At 45.8% G+C, this 12830-nt stretch overlaps 1 protein-coding gene across 1 annotated transcript in view; it reads left to right on the plus strand.

The window, feature by feature from the left end:
* trip11 (thyroid hormone receptor interactor 11) overlaps window positions 1-12830 on the plus strand; it is a 33821-nt gene that overhangs the window by 5095 nt on the left and 15896 nt on the right. The window contains exons 5-15 of the mRNA XM_083632418.1: window positions 1352-1420; window positions 1561-1720; window positions 2180-2506; window positions 3893-3933; window positions 4043-4141; window positions 4644-4847; window positions 5409-8453; window positions 9000-9140; window positions 9640-9833; window positions 10467-10630; window positions 10750-10853. Of these exons, the coding sequence (XP_083488544.1) occupies window positions 1352-1420; window positions 1561-1720; window positions 2180-2506; window positions 3893-3933; window positions 4043-4141; window positions 4644-4847; window positions 5409-8453; window positions 9000-9140; window positions 9640-9833; window positions 10467-10630; window positions 10750-10853 (4548 nt within the window). The remainder of the gene's footprint in view (window positions 1-1351; window positions 1421-1560; window positions 1721-2179; window positions 2507-3892; window positions 3934-4042; window positions 4142-4643; window positions 4848-5408; window positions 8454-8999; window positions 9141-9639; window positions 9834-10466; window positions 10631-10749; window positions 10854-12830) is intronic.

Below are 12830 nucleotides of genomic sequence, written 5' to 3' on the forward strand. Positions count from 1 at the left end.
GAACCACACAACAAATATGCTTCCTAAACTCATTCTCAAGCACCACTGACTCACCAAGTCCAGAAATATTAAACACATATTAAATCCTTATGCTGATATTAAGCACATGAAAAGAGCTGCATGGTAAACAAACAGTACTATGTTTCTCCTCCTCCTTTGATCGAAACGTTAATAATAAACTGACCGGGAGCATAATGCTTGTGCGGACATTATTTTACCGTGTTTCTCAAGTAGTTGATTTGTCCTGCACCTGCTTATTGAGAGCGCTGATGTGCGGGAATATTTCGCACAAGCGGGTTCCTTGCAAAACAGAAAGCAAAATAAATAGCCTATCAAATAAACAGGCTGCATCTGAGTTTTTGTTTTTGTTTTTTATTAACCTCCTCCGACATTTAAGAAACTGACACCTAGGCTATATAATCACAGAACTACCAAGCAAAAGTAAAAGACATGATGTACTATTTGGAGAACAAATTTGGACTTAGGGTGTTTTGAATAAAGCCTTATATGGTCGAAACGGGAGCGTAACACACTGCAGTCAACAGCTGAGTCGCCTACACCAGCCAGGGATACTCAACTGTCTTTGCCCGGGGCCCACTTTCATGAAATGATAGGAGGCCAGGGGCCAGTTAATAAACACATAATATAAATGTTTCTGTAGCGGATTGTAGGTTTTTGGGATGTCATTTGGAGTTTAGTCTGACAATGTTGTGCACACCGGATAATTAGTTAAGTTAGTTAGGTTAAGTACATACATAAGTGCCTGGGTAGCGAGCAGATGGCGGTATTTGACAATTTAGCTGGAGCTCAGTCAAACTTTATTTCACGTTATTTTGTATTGTGAATTAGATTCTAATTCACAATATTGTGAATTAGATTCTAATTCACAATGAAAACTAACATGAAATTATTAGAAAATGGTCGGGGGGCCACTCTGCACCCTGTCACGGGCCACATCTGGCCCCCGGGCCGCAAGTTGAGTATCACTGGCCTACAGCCTCTGGAAGCGCAAGGACGCACACACACATGGCATTTTCAATCACGTGCGACTCACAATGAGAGGCAATATCCGATATGTCTGCTTAGATTGCAGTCGCATTGGGCCATGTCTGATTCACATCTGATTTATTTCCACTTATGACTGAGGCCTGAATCAGACCTGAATATCCGGATCCATGTGCTTTTTTCTTGCTTATACTGTCATGACACATATCGGAGATGTGAGAGCAAAAAAATCAGAATTGAGTCACTTGTACCTGGAGTCTAAATGCGGCCTAATTTCAGTCTGAATTACTTTGATGTGTTAAACTCAATCTATCTGGGAGGTCGAATACTCATCTTTTTGTTTCAGGCATCAAAAGCAACAGGATCTGGTAATGGCGATCAGACTGACATTCTCAAACTTCAAAGGACTGTTAAGGTGAGTTTGAGCAACAGCTTTCCTAGAGTGGAATTTAAATTCCACTCTAACCGAACCTCCTGAATACACAGTAAATACACCACACATAGACAATATGCCACAGAGACTCAAACCTTGAGGTCATTGCTGCTTCGGAGCAGGAGCTGCGAGAGGAGATGAGTCGTGAGGTGGATGAACACCAGCATGAGCTGGCTGCTCTGCAGGACGCCCAGCGGCACAAGATGGCCGACATCACCCGACGACACCGAGAGGAGCTGGCCGAATATGAGGAGAGGATAGAGGAGCTGGAAGAACAGATTGGTGAGCTTCACTTTGAAATGCTGTATTGTAAATTAGATTAAGAATGGCAGAATCAAGGCTTAAAAATGCATAGGCCCCTCCACTCCAACAAATCAAAATTCTTCACAAGGTCATATTCTATTATATTCTTCTTGTCATATGTATTATATAAAGTGCAATAGTGCAATAATTTCGGACTACCCTAGGCCTTCGTCCGTTGAAATGCCCATTCACACCAATGATGACTCAATCATTCCCATGATGGCCAGCCTTATCACAATTCTAAGCAGTCATTGTACTGTAAGGCGCTTTGGATAAATTATCCACCAAATGGTCATACAGTATATGTCATTTAAATACCGATTGTTTTAATACTTTGTTTTTACTCCATCTCCTTTTCTATATTTATGAAGATGAGAGTCCCTCCCTCTGACTGAATATTTCTACTCAATCACAGCACTCCAAATCATTCTCTCTCAGGTGTTGGTCATGCCAGTTCCCCATCGGACACCTCCAAGCTGCTTGATCTCCAGAACACCATCGGGTCCCTTCAGGAAGCAGCAGAGCAGCGGGAGAAGCTGCAGGCAGAGCTCAGCAGCAGCCTGGAGGAGGCGCGGAGGAAGCAGGAGGCACTGCAGCTGGAGAAGGACGAAGCCCAGGCAGAGAACGCAGAGTTGCTGCAGAACTACACGCGCCTACAGGCCTCTGTCACTGAGCTCCAGACACGAGTGCAGGAGCAAGAGGGGAAGGCTCTGCAAAAGGCCCAGCTGGAGCACGAGATCCAGGGTCTGAGGAAAGCCCTTGCAGGTATATGGTCTTATCTTTTTCTTTTTTCCTTACAGTTTTTCAGTTTTTCTCCCATTTTCTCCCCAATTGTACTTGGCCAATTTCCCCCGCTGTCACAGTCATTGCTCCACCCCTTCTGCCGATCTGGGGACAGCCGTAGACTAGCACATGCTTCCTCCGATACATGTGCGGTTGCCAGCCGTTTCTTTTCACCTGACGCCGAGGAGTTTCACCGGCAGGACGGAGCGCATGGGAGGATCACGCTATTCCCCCCCAATTCAGAATCAGAATCAGAAACACTTTATTGCCAAATGCATCACAAGGACACACAGGAATTCATTCTGGTGAATCAGCACACTCGACAAGATACAAATAAACATACATACGTATACGACAGTGAATACAAGACACTCAGGATATGAAGGCGCATGTACCGGTAGTTGGTTACCACAGCCATTAGTTTTGACTAAAAAATGCAGCTATACACTCATAAAAGCACTCATAAAAACAATAAAATCACTAGAAACTAAGATAAAAAATTTAATTACAGAAACGCATGGATTAAAATAGTAAGATAAAGTGCTCTAAAGGGTGACTGGAAAGGCCGGGGGGGTGGTCATGACCTCAGATGTGAGTGGGCTTGTTGAGGAGAGAGACAGCCCTTGGGAAGAAGCTGTTTAGGTGGCGTGTGGTTCTGGTTTTGATGGAACAGAATCACCTTCCTGATGGAAGTTTCCTAAAAAAACAGTTACCAGGTGCCTGAACAGGCGCCCCGACCGAACAGACGAGGCGCTAGTGCATAGACCAGGAGACATACCCCACTGGCTTCCCACCCGCAGACACGGCCAATTGTCTCTGTAGGAACATCTGACCAAGCCGGAAGTACCGCTGACAGGAATTGAACCCGGGCCTCTGCGGTGGTAGCCGAGTGCTTTTACTTCTACACTACCCAGACGCCCATATACTGTACGGTCTTATCTTGAGTAGCGTTGAATACTGTTATGTAGTATTATATTATTTCACATCTGCCGTGCAGACCTTAATGCTGCCAGCAGTTTAAGTCTTCAATTATAAACAATTATAGCTGATTGTTTATTAGTTTTTGTTCCTTTTATAGTAATACTTTTATTTATATAGCACTCACCAATAACATTAAAACAGTGACATAAAATAAATAGAAATAACCCAAAAAAAAGCCATAGTAGCATTGTTAAGAAAACCACCATACAAATAGATTTTGCTGTTATATTTATTGATAATCCTCCTTGTGTAATGTGATACTTATCATAGTTGTAACCACACATTAATCTGGCATGGGAACAGGATGTTATCATTGCCTACTATGGTACTATAGGTTTTTTCGTTCCATATTTTTCCAGCATATTAACTTAAAATTCTATTTTCCAGCTGCAGAAAAAGAAATACAGAAACTGAAAAGTCTGTCTGAGGCAAGTATTAATGTGAACACATGCCATATATCATGTCATATTTATGCCGTGGTAAATCTTTATGAAATTCCCCCCTTATTTTATATGTTTATCCTGCCCCATAATTCAGCCTGAACCAAAGGAAGAAGTTGAGCATGCGGACATCTTAGAGCTGAACACCATTATTGGGACGTTGAGACAAGAAAATGAGATCCTGGAACAAGAAAAGGTTTGGTAACTTAAGATAATATTTTATTTTATTGTCATATTTTAGTATTCATACTCCTATAATGCAAGTAAGCTTTTATGCAATTATTGATAATGAGAGGAGAGGAACAACCAGTGCTGAATATAGATCCACAGGGGAGCAAAATGTTGAAGTTTGACTACGTTTTACATGTTCTCCTGGAGGTATTAATGGTGAGAGGTAAACACCAAAGTAAAATATTGGTTTAACATTCCTGAGAACATAACAAGGCCATTTTTAATGTAACTGGTTTGTTCCAACTGTGACCGTTGAACTATCCTTAGGGTGTGTGAGGCTCAAGTCCCTATTGAGCAATTGAACTTGCAGGTCCAAATTTTTTGTGTCTCGGTGATGTGATAATACAGATCAAAGGTTGTGAAACGGTACACAATAAACCTGAGACGTGCTGGATTGTGGCAAAGTGTAATTTTTTGATTTTTATTGTTTTGTTTTGTTTTGTTCACCCCCCACCCCCACCCCACAGCTTAGTCTGCTGGAGAGACTTAAAGTGGCCGAGCAGCAAGCAGTCAGCAGTGAAGGAGCTGAGGCCAGTGAAGCAGAGCAGCTGAAGGAGCTGAAGGCAGAGCTGGAGAGAAGAGAACGGGCCCTGAGGGACACTGAGGAGGAACGGGACACCATCATGTCTGAGCTAGAGGAACTGGACCAGCAAAACCAGGAAGCAACACAGGTCTGACTGACCAGCATGGCCTGCCTTCTTTGTCATTTGCTGGACTTTGAAAAAATGGGGCGAATAAAAATACACATAGTAGACCCACTGTGATTGGAATAGGTCATCCGGGTAGTGTAGCGGTAGATTCCCTGCCTACCAACACGAGGGTCGCATGTTCGCCCCCCCCCCCCCCGTGTTGCGTGTTCCCTCCGGCTTGGTCGGGTGAAAAGAAGCGGCTAGCAACTGCACATGTATCGGAGCAAGCATGTGTGTGTCTACGGCTCTTCCCAGATTGGCAGAGGGGGTGGGGCAGCAGGAAGAAGTACAATTGGGGAGAAAAATTGGTGGGAAATCAGAAAAAATAAATATGAATTGTGGGGAATAATGTTCAGCTGTCACATGATATAGCCTAGTTGACAGTTATATTGCCAACATATATACTGAACACCCTAACACTAACCAAATTTAGGTGGGAAATGTAGTGAGGTTTTAATGGGAAAAATGTGTTGAAACCTGCAATGTAAAACTACATTGCTAAATTTATTCATTCACTTTTACATTTGGGTTTTGTTTCTCTAGCATATGATCTCGGTGAAGGAGCAGCTCTCTGGGCAGCTGAAGGAAGCCGAGGCGGAGGTGGCAAGACTGTCTACAGAGCTCAACGCAACCAAAGACCAGAGAAGGGCACTGCAGCAAGAGCTGGAGACCCAGAAGGAGAAATGGAGCCAGAGCGCTTACACCCTGAACGAACTGCATATGGGCAAGCAGCAGCTGGCGAGCACAGCGAAGGAACTGAAAGATAAGCTAGGACACGCACAGGACCAGAGCAGGGAGGCACGCAAAGAAATCTCAGAACTGAAGAAGACTCTACAGGAAAGAGAGGAGCAGCTGTCTTCCATCAAAGCACAGCTGACTCAGGGAGGGGAGAGAACTGAGGCACAGGGGGGTAGAGAGGAGCTAGCGGGGAAGGAGATCGAGCTATCAGACCTCAGGAGAGAGCTGGTGGAGATGAGGAGATCTCATGAGAAAGTGATGTCAGAGGACTATGAGATGAAGATGGAGAACAGGAGGTTGAAGGCAGAGAGCGAGCATGCTGCGGGTAAAATGGAGGAACTAAGCAGGCAGTTGAAGGAAGGCCAGGCATCTCTGAACAGGACAGTGCTGGAAAAGGACACTCGTATTGAGGCTCTGAAGCTGGAGAAAGGTCAGCTGGAGGGAGATCTGAGCCAGACTGAGAGAACTCTGGCAGAACAGGCTAAACAGTACCAGCAGACCATCGAGGAGCTGACTCGAGCCCGCTCCATGGACGCCTCGACCTTACAGATGGAGCATGAACGCACCGTCAAACTCAACCAGGAGAAGGACCTGGAGATAGCCCAGCTGAAGAGAGACATGGAGCAGATGGCGTCTGACCACAGAGACACCAATGAGATGCTCTCTATCACAGTTTCAGGGCAGAAGCAGCTGACAGATCTGCTGCAGGAGAAGGATGCATTTATGGAGACTTTGAAACAGAATGCTGCAGACTTGCAGAAGGAGATGGAGAACAATATTTCGATTGTGACCAGGGAAGCTCAAACTCTCAGACATGCACTAGAGGACAAGGACAAACAGCTCGGCGGTATGAAAGAAGAGAACAGTCACTTGAAAGAGGAGATTGACCGCCTCAGGGACCAGCAGAGCAGACCTCAGCCCCTGGCTGAGCCCAGGACCCTGGACATCATCACAGAGCTGGAGACAGAGATCACCCAGCTCAAGTCCTCCAGGGACGCTCTGGAAGAGGAGGTCCAGACCCTGAGGACAACCATGGAGGAACAGCAGGCTTCTCTCCTCCACTCCCAGCAATCCCTCCAGGCACAGCAGAGTGAGCTGGAGCAGGCCCACGCTCGCCATGAGCAGACCACACTCAACTATGACAGACTTATCCACGCCAGAGATGAAGAGATAGCCCATCTCCAGCAGACAGTGGATGGGCTCAGTGAGCATCAGGGCCATGCTGACCCCCTGCCCATACAGGGAGAGGTCATCCTGCAGGAAGATAAGACCCAGTCTCTAAATGGGGAGAACGGCAATGAGAAGCATGACCTGTCTAAAGTAGAAATAGAAAGGCTGGTGAGGGGCATCAAGGAGAAGGAGGCCGAGATCAGCCAGCTGAATGAGAGGAACCTCTCCCTGGCCAAGCAGGTCGACCAGTTAGTGGTGTCTCGTGACGAACTGGGCAAACTCTCCCAGATGGTTCTGCAGAAGGACCTGGAGATCCAGGCGCTTCATGCCAGAGTCTCCATGGGTGGAAGCGGAGGTCACAGCCAAGATATCTTGTTCCTCCAGCAACAGCTGCAGAATTACGCTGTGGAGAGAGAGCAGGTGCTGGCAGTGCTGAACGAAAAGACCAGAGAGAATAGCCAGCTTCGCTCTGATTACCACCGTATCATGGATATCATGGCAGGGAAGGAGGCTGCTCTGCTGAAACTCCAGCAGGAGAACCAGCGCCTCTCCAACATGAGTGATCCTTCAGGAAGCCAAGAGATGTTCAGGGAGACCATCCAGAACCTGTCCCGCATCATCAGGGAGAAGGACATTGAGATTGATGCTCTGACTCAGAAGTGCCAGACCCTGGTGGCCGTCCTGCAGTCGTCCGGAGGGGACTGTGGTCCTGGCTCAGGCGGTGTCAGCAGCAACCAGTTTGAGGAGCTGCTGCAGGAGAGGGACACTCTGAAACAGCAAGTGAAGAAGATGGAGGAATGGAAGCAGCAGGTGATCACCACGGTCAAGAACATGCAACATGAGTCAGCCCAACTGCAGGAGGAGCTGATCAAACTACAGGGCCAGGTGTCCGCCGACAGCGACTGCAGTTCCAAGCTCTCGGTGGATTACACTCGAATGATCCAGAGCTATGAGCAGAAAGAAAGGAGGCTGGGGAGTCTGAGTCAGGAACTTGCTCAGGTCCAGCAGACCATTAGCCAGCTCAGCACCACCAAGGATGTTCTACTGGGTAAACTGGACTGTGTTGCACAGCCTCCAGAAGTCAGTGTAGCTGCCCAGGCGAGCGGGCCTTTTCTCACAGCTGAGCCTCCTAGCTTCCAGGGGGCAGCACCCATAAACAGCGAGAACCTGCAGCGAGAGCTTCAGTTGCTGCGAGCGCTGCTGGCTGAGAGGGACACCATGATCAGGACTCTGCAGGAGAACAACCACCGGCTCTCCAACTCGGCTTCCGCCTCGGAGAGCGAGCAGAGAGGTCAGACGGAGGAGACCCGGCAGGTCAGAGAGAGGCTGGAGGCGCTGCAGAGGTCTGTGAGGGAGAAAGACTTGCTCATCAAAACCAAAGGAGACCAGCTAAGCCGCGTCGGCGAGACACTGCGTAACCGTGACAATGACAACGAGGTGCTGAAGCAGGCTGTGACCAACCTGAAAGAGCGCGCCCTGATCTTTGAGATGGATTTGAAGAAGCTGAAGGAGGAGAACGAGCTGGTGGCGGCACGCTCGCGGGAGAAAGAGTCTGAGTTCCGAGCGCTGCAGGAAACCAACATGCAGGTATCCCTTCTGCTCAGGGAGAAGGAATTTGAGTTCAGTGCAATGAGTGAGAAAGCTGCCACCTTGGAGAAGATGCTCAAGGACAAAGAGCAGGTCAGTTGGCAACTTCATATCATAATTAAGTAGAAAAAAAGATTTAGAATTATTTTAGTAGAAAAGGATGTTTTAGCCCTTTTTTGCAGTTATTTGTCCACTTGCTGTATATCTCAATGGGCATAGTAGCGAACCAACAGTCCCAGGGTTAGGGGTTTGGTAGTCTGACTGGGAGAAAGCAGCGTGGTGGACTTAGCTCTCTCATTGGTGCCGACCATTTCAGTCGTTGAGTCGGCTGCGACCATATTTGGATTTCCAATAGTCCAATAATTTCCGATAGTCCACGATAGAAAGCGTCCCAAGCCAGACTCTCCCAGCCCCTTTGCTGGGAGAGTCTGGCAAGCGAGACTAGACTAGACCCATGATAAAAATTTTAAAAAAATGCAGTCATGGTACTTCGGCACATGAGGGGGTAAAAACGTCCACCAAAGGACATTTATTTTAGACTGGCAAATATGGATGTCTGCCCTGGATTCCTGTTTGTTTTCTCTCTCTTCAAAATAGTTCCACCCCTGATTTGCTCTGTTGATAATGTATGTCACACAGGGAAAGTCTGGTGAGCTGAATCAGCTCCTGAATGAAATGAAGTCCATGCAGGACAAAGCCGTGGCATTCCAGCAGGAGAGGGATCAGGTGATGATGGCTCTCAAACAGAAGCAAATGGAGACAACTGCAGTACAGTCTGAGGTAGGAGGACAGATGAAACATATTCACTAGCATCTGTCTTTGTGCACTGTTGTGTTTCTTTATGTGCAAAGCAAATTCAGCTTAGGTCAAATAAAGATTGTTCTACTTTATTCTATTCTGTATGTATGAGTCAAATTCAAACAGGGATGTAAACTGGTCTATGTGTGAATATGTATTCACCCAATGTTATAATTATTACCCTTATGAAACTTCAACTTATTTTTTACATGGGTAAGAGTTTGAAAAATACATGTAAAACACAGCCAGCTTGATGCATTTTTTCCATTTTCTTTCGTTTTATTCATAGCATCATATTCCTCGCTAACGTATCAAGACTTCAAATTGCTCAGGTCCGCATAGGTCTTGAAAATGAGGAAATATCAACTCAAGTATTTCCAGCTTTTTAAAAATTTGAAAATGTTACATAAGGTCAGGGGGAAAATATATAAAAATATAATGATCTTGTCTGATACACATTATGGTCCTATCCCCTCCCCAGCTGCAGCACATGAAGGATAAAGAGCAGCGCCTCACGCTGGAGCTGGAGAGGTTGCGTAACCACCTCCTGGAGATCGAGGACTCCTACACGAGAGAGGCCCTGGCCGCGGAGAGCAGAGAGAGCGAGCTGCGCAGGAGGGTGGCAATGCTGGACGACAGGCTGGCCACCTCCTCAAGCGCAGTGGAGAACGCCAGGTTAGCAGAAAACACAAAATGACAGTCTATATATTGGCTGTGATGCTGAAATGTTACGTCAACACATTAACTAGAAATATAATAATCATCATACGCCAAGACTGAATTCCCTTGTGTTTCAGAAAATGTGCAGGTTTTGCACACCACAGTACATTGCCAATCACGTGTAGATTTTAATTAAAGCAGGTGTTATGGTGGCAGAAATGCCCCAAAAATATCCATAAACAAATGCATTGACTAGGAAAGATTTTAAGTAAAAAGAAAAATACTGTTATCAGCCTAAAATCATAAAGTGGGGCTGCAATCGAGAGGTGCACCCCGTCCCCACTAATTGAGACTTGTAGATTTTCCCAAAAGAAATTCTGCTGTCGAGTATGATTACTGGCAGGACATTTCTGGAGGAAATTAAGAATTTAAACTTGAAAGCGAAATCCAAAACTGCGATGAGTGAGCACCAACATAGATCTTTTGTCTCCCTTGTTCCTTTGGTTTCCTTTGTTACAAAGTGATCATAGACCAGTTACCTCTCTCTCTGCCACTTGGAGCAGAAAATGTGCACAGTTGCCTGATGCAGTAAAACAAAAAATCAACAGTTTGATTGTTAATATCATTCCTCCTGTTTTTGGCCTCCAGCCACCAGGCCAGCATGCAGGTGGAGTCTCTTCAGGAGCAGCTGAGCGCTGTGGTGAAGCAGAGAGACGACGCTCTTATCCAGCTCCGCACCTCCCAGGAGCAGGTCAACCAGTATGCAATGTCGCTCTCCAACCTACAGATGGTGCTAGAGCAGTTCCAACAAGGCAAGCCGACTGCTTCAACTTAACATGCTACATTTTTGCATACATTCTTAGTCTATCGACCTGCATTATATTAATTGTAGAACTATAATTACTGTAGCGTTTCTCTCTTGCCCATTCAGAAGAGAAATCCATGTACTCAGCGGAGCTCGACAAGCTCAGGAGGGAGAAGGATGAGTGGAGAAGGAAAGCTGAGAACCGGGAAGACAAAGCATCTGCCCTTCAGGTAAACCAGCAGTCAACATCACATCAGAGTATCCCATTCACTCTGCTTTGCTTGTAACCTTGGGCAGTGGTGGCCCAGCGGTTAGAGAAATGAGCTTGTGACCGGAAGGTCGTCAGTTCAAAATCCGGGGCCGACAGGATAAATCTGGGTGGGGAAGGTGCAAAAGCAGCACTTGCCCCTCCCTCATTACCACCACTGAGTTGCCCAACCGCTCCAGTGGAGCTGCTCAGTGGCCAGCAGATCAGACTGTGGTTGTACTTCCAGACAACAGTGTTTTGGAAAAATGTGCATTTTAAAATAAAGTGCTTTAATTTTAGAAAAATAACTTTCCCCTTTTTCCTTTTGTTAACTCAATTTCCCATTTTCTCAGCCAACAAACCTCCTTTTCTCTTGAGAGAAGTGATCTATCTATCCAACCATCCATCCATATATCTATATATCGTTCGCATGCCCTTGGGCAGTGAATGTGTGAGTGTGCCCTCAGTCTGGATTTGAGTGTGTTTGCTCATGTGTGGCGCTTCAATAGACAGTTCAGGAGGATCGCATCACACTTCACATGAGACATACTGGTTTTTAACTGCCCGTGAGAACGATGAATGAACATTTTAAGAGTGTGTCCGCTCTGGATTAAAACTAAATCTTCATTTTCACAGTCTACTCGTTTATTTTTAGAGCACACCATGTGAAATTATTTCTATCTCGCATTTCTCTGAGTCGCTCGCATCTACTCCGTCCGTGTGTCACTCTCTCACAGCAGCTCTCCAGCACTGGGAAGCTACAGGCAGAATCGTTTTGGATATTTGATTGGCTGAGTAGCATCACGTGTGATCATTTACAGCTCATGCAATTGGTCTATGAGCTTCCTGGGAGATAAACCAGTACCATAAAGGCTAGAAAAGCATGTGCCAGTTAAAACAGAAGCGCTCTGAAAATGTAACAATTCTCAATGATTTGTAGGTTATAGGGCTCGGTCCGGATAGGACAGCATCTGGGTCCGGATGCGAACCGGAGTCCGGACTTTGAGGATCGCCGTTATAGGCGTTACAAACCTTGATTAGTTCCAGTCTATGTCAAATGTAATGACTAATAACACGTCTATGTAAAAGCTATATAATCAGTATAATCAATTGGATTTGTGGTGATTTTGTTTTGGTACAAATGTATATGTATATATCTTTTTCGTTTTATCAATGTGCAAATAAACCAAACTAACCAACCAATATGGCCACATAGGTATAAAGCACTGCTTTATGAGCCTGTGGAGTACATGTAAAAGCCATTCATTGTGTAAAAGGGTAAATGTATCCATGAAGCTGGAGTATTATCGCTCTCACTAATGCCGAGTTCAGACTAGACGCTCCGAGCTCCCCCCCCCCAGATCAGAGGCAAATCGCCGTTGGCCCGCCGCTCGATTGCAATGTGTGAACTGTCCACAGATGCAAGCGGCGAGCTCACCAATGAGTCACAGGCACCCAACAGAGCCGTCAACGTGCTACAGCCAATGAGAGCACAAGACACCGCAGGCCAGACAAGGCAGACATGGCCAGGGTGATGACAGCTGTCGTCTGCAGCAGCTCCCTGTCTAAAAAATTTATTCAGAAGCTCAACGTTTAATTCTGTTTCCACTGGAGAGTTTCCGCTGTCCTGCTTATAACAAGGCTACAGTTTTTAGTTTTGCTGCTCTGCTCAACAGGAGGACGGCTGCTTTACTCCAGGCAAGTGGTCTGAGGCAGACGGAGAAAGTAAATGGGCCATTCTACCGAGATGGTGCAAACTGCTGTCCCACAACAACAGCAACAAAAAACAAATTTAATAACCATTTAAGTATGCAAATCTTAGATGTTTACAAAGATCATTCTATTATTTATGCTATTTTAATACAAAATAATATTTGAGAATGCAGTAAACTCAATAACTCTCTGACTTAATAACTCAACTTTGAACCAATTGTGTAGAATGGCCCATATATGTTGTGTA

This window comes from Poromitra crassiceps (assembly GCF_964638095.1).
Source record: "Poromitra crassiceps genome assembly, chromosome: 3".
NCBI classification, from domain to species: Eukaryota; Metazoa; Chordata; class Actinopteri; order Beryciformes; family Melamphaidae; genus Poromitra; species Poromitra crassiceps.